General features: G+C 37.3%; 1 protein-coding gene across 1 annotated transcript in view; it reads right to left on the minus strand.

Moving 5' to 3' along the window:
- LOC137633562 (uncharacterized) overlaps positions 1-2,500 on the minus strand; it is a 7,556-nt gene that overhangs the window by 3,717 nt on the left and 1,339 nt on the right. The window contains exons 1-2 of the mRNA XM_068365843.1: positions 1,428-2,500; positions 786-928 (exon numbers count right to left, since the gene is read on the minus strand). The exon at positions 1,428-2,500 is cut by the window's right edge and continues 1,339 nt beyond it. Coding sequence (XP_068221944.1) covers positions 786-928; positions 1,428-2,500 — 1,216 coding nt within the window. The remainder of the gene's footprint in view (positions 1-785; positions 929-1,427) is intronic.

Consider the following 2,500-nt stretch of genomic DNA (forward strand, 5'->3'; position numbering starts at 1 on the left):
AATTGTGCAGACATACAGGCCTATGTGATGAATAAACATTGATTATAAATAATAATAATAATATCTGAAAGCTGGTTTAATCCGAAGGGGTCTTCAGCTTATATATGAAACATCGAAAAAATAATTAAACTTGCGCATTTAATTGCAAGGAGGCAAAACGATCATCCAAGAGCATTACAATAGAGTTTGTCCATCATATGTTTATATGTATATAAGAAATTATAGCATTTGTAACCAAACACAAACACAATGGTTAGGCATGAACCGATAAAGATTTGACATAATAATGCAAAACTTTTAAATACATTTTGACAATAAAAAATTATAATACACAAGGTTAGGCTAAATGATCAATATTAGCATTATAATTATAAACACTCTCTTCATCGGCCCAGTGTTTATCTAATTTTGGACTTAAAAGCATTAAAGGGAAAAACAACAAATTCTGGAAGCAGATTATTCAATGGAAATGTATGCCCACTCATGTTCTGGGTTGGCCGACAGTACCAAGTAGTTCACCATATCAATGTATGAAATACTGGGAAAATCCTCAATATTTTGACTGAATGAATTCTGCATCTGGTATGGATCTAGGCCATCAATTAGATCGAGTTTCTGCTTGTAAAAACGCTTATCATCACCCGACAATTGTTTGACAAAGTCGCTCTCATTGTCCATATTCGCTGTAGCAGCCGCCATGTTTTCGCTTTGTATGCCCTCCAGCATGGCCGCCGGAAATTCCCAGTGACGTCATTGAAAGCACTCTATAGTTTATTCTTACTTACCTAATCTTCTAATCTCATTTGTCTTTTCCAAAGATCGACAGAGTGCGTCGAGGCTTGATTGTTCTGGAAGCCTGACTCTGAGGTCTTCAATATTTGGAGGGATTCGGAACGTTGGGTCCAAGATGCCTTTGTATTGTATACAACTGTTCCAAAGAGAAGAAAAGAAAAGAAAGAAATAGTTATTGTATTTGATTGGGAAATTTTATTGTCAAGTTGATGATGATGATGATGATGATGACGATGATGAGGAAAAGGAAAAGTAAAAACGAACTCTTTCCTAGATTATGAAATTTAATAATAACGAAAAATGAGAAAGAAAGTAAAATTTGGACTTTTTTTATTATGAGACAAATTGTGACAATGATGACATGATGATACTGACAACATGAAATATATTGTTTACAGGACTCAAGTTGATTGTTACAGGATATGTTGTGAACTCTCTCTCTCTCTCTCTCTCTCTCTCTCTCTCTCTCTCTCTCTCTCTCTCTCTCTCTCTCTCTCTTTATTAGTTGGCCTAAATATGTGTGCATGTGCATATGCTTGTATGTATGATCATGTACCAGTGTATTGTTATAAGATATTTGATTATTATATGCATATTGTAATGTTCAAAATAACTGTCAAATCATAATAACTTACTCATCGGTGAGTAGATTCTCTATTATCTCTCTCTCTTCTACGGTCGGCTCTGAAACTCCGCTGAAATGGCTATTTAGCTCTATTCTTGATGGGTTGATATGATGCCGACTAAGTTGCCTTTGCAGTTGAACTAACCCATCAGTGTCATTAAGGAATATTCTGATTTTAATTTCCTCTCTGTTTGGGAGAGGGGGATCTGTGGCTCTAAGGAGGGAAATGTAAGCATCAATTGTATGATCTTCAATAAAGGTGTCCTCATCAAACAACTCGAACCTCTGTGCTATCCATCTTGAAGAAGAATGATCACATTTGATATTCTTCAAGACTCTTAGGGCAGAGTCTCTTTTGTTCACTCCCGACCTTACTAGGAGTTCCAGTGCCTCAATCTTGGCATCATCTGACACCTTCATCTCGTCCTCGTCACCCATATGCAATAGGCTGATCATCTGTATCAGCATATTTTGATATTTGTGAAGGTTTTCAGGGAGACTCACTCCAAGAAGCATTTCAAAGATCTTTGTAGTTGTGGCTGTGTTTACAGATTGGTCCCAGCATTGGTTTGTCAATTTCATAGGGAAAGACAGAGCTGCCATGAATTCCATCATCCCTTTATGAGGGAAACTGTAATGAAAGGAGCCCTGGGAAGTGGTCACTTTCTTCAGGAAGGCGCCAGTTAGCTCTTCGGCTGGCATTCCCAAACTATGACAAAAGGCAGACATATTATTGATGGTGGATTCTGGAATATTGATTTCATCATTTTGTAATGCTTTGAATGATTCACCACATAGTTTCTCAATAGATTTCATTGTAATAATCTTTATGAATGTTGGTGGTAAGTGAGCTGTGAGCGGGTTTTTCGCCAAACGCTCCTTCAATTTTGATAGAGACAAAAGGTGAAATTGCCAGTAGAGCTCAGCTTCAGTGGTGATGTTGCTTATAACCTCTGGTTTAATCATCCACAGAACTGTTAAAAGAGCGAGATTTAAGGGTAGTCCCCACACCTCATGCATAGTGTGCTTTGTTTTCCTCAGATACTGCAACAATTCCTCTAATGATTGCAAGGGAGAACTGGC

Source organism: Palaemon carinicauda, chromosome 43 (genome assembly GCF_036898095.1).
Source record: "Palaemon carinicauda isolate YSFRI2023 chromosome 43, ASM3689809v2, whole genome shotgun sequence".
Lineage (NCBI taxonomy): Eukaryota > Metazoa > Arthropoda > Malacostraca > Decapoda > Palaemonidae > Palaemon > Palaemon carinicauda.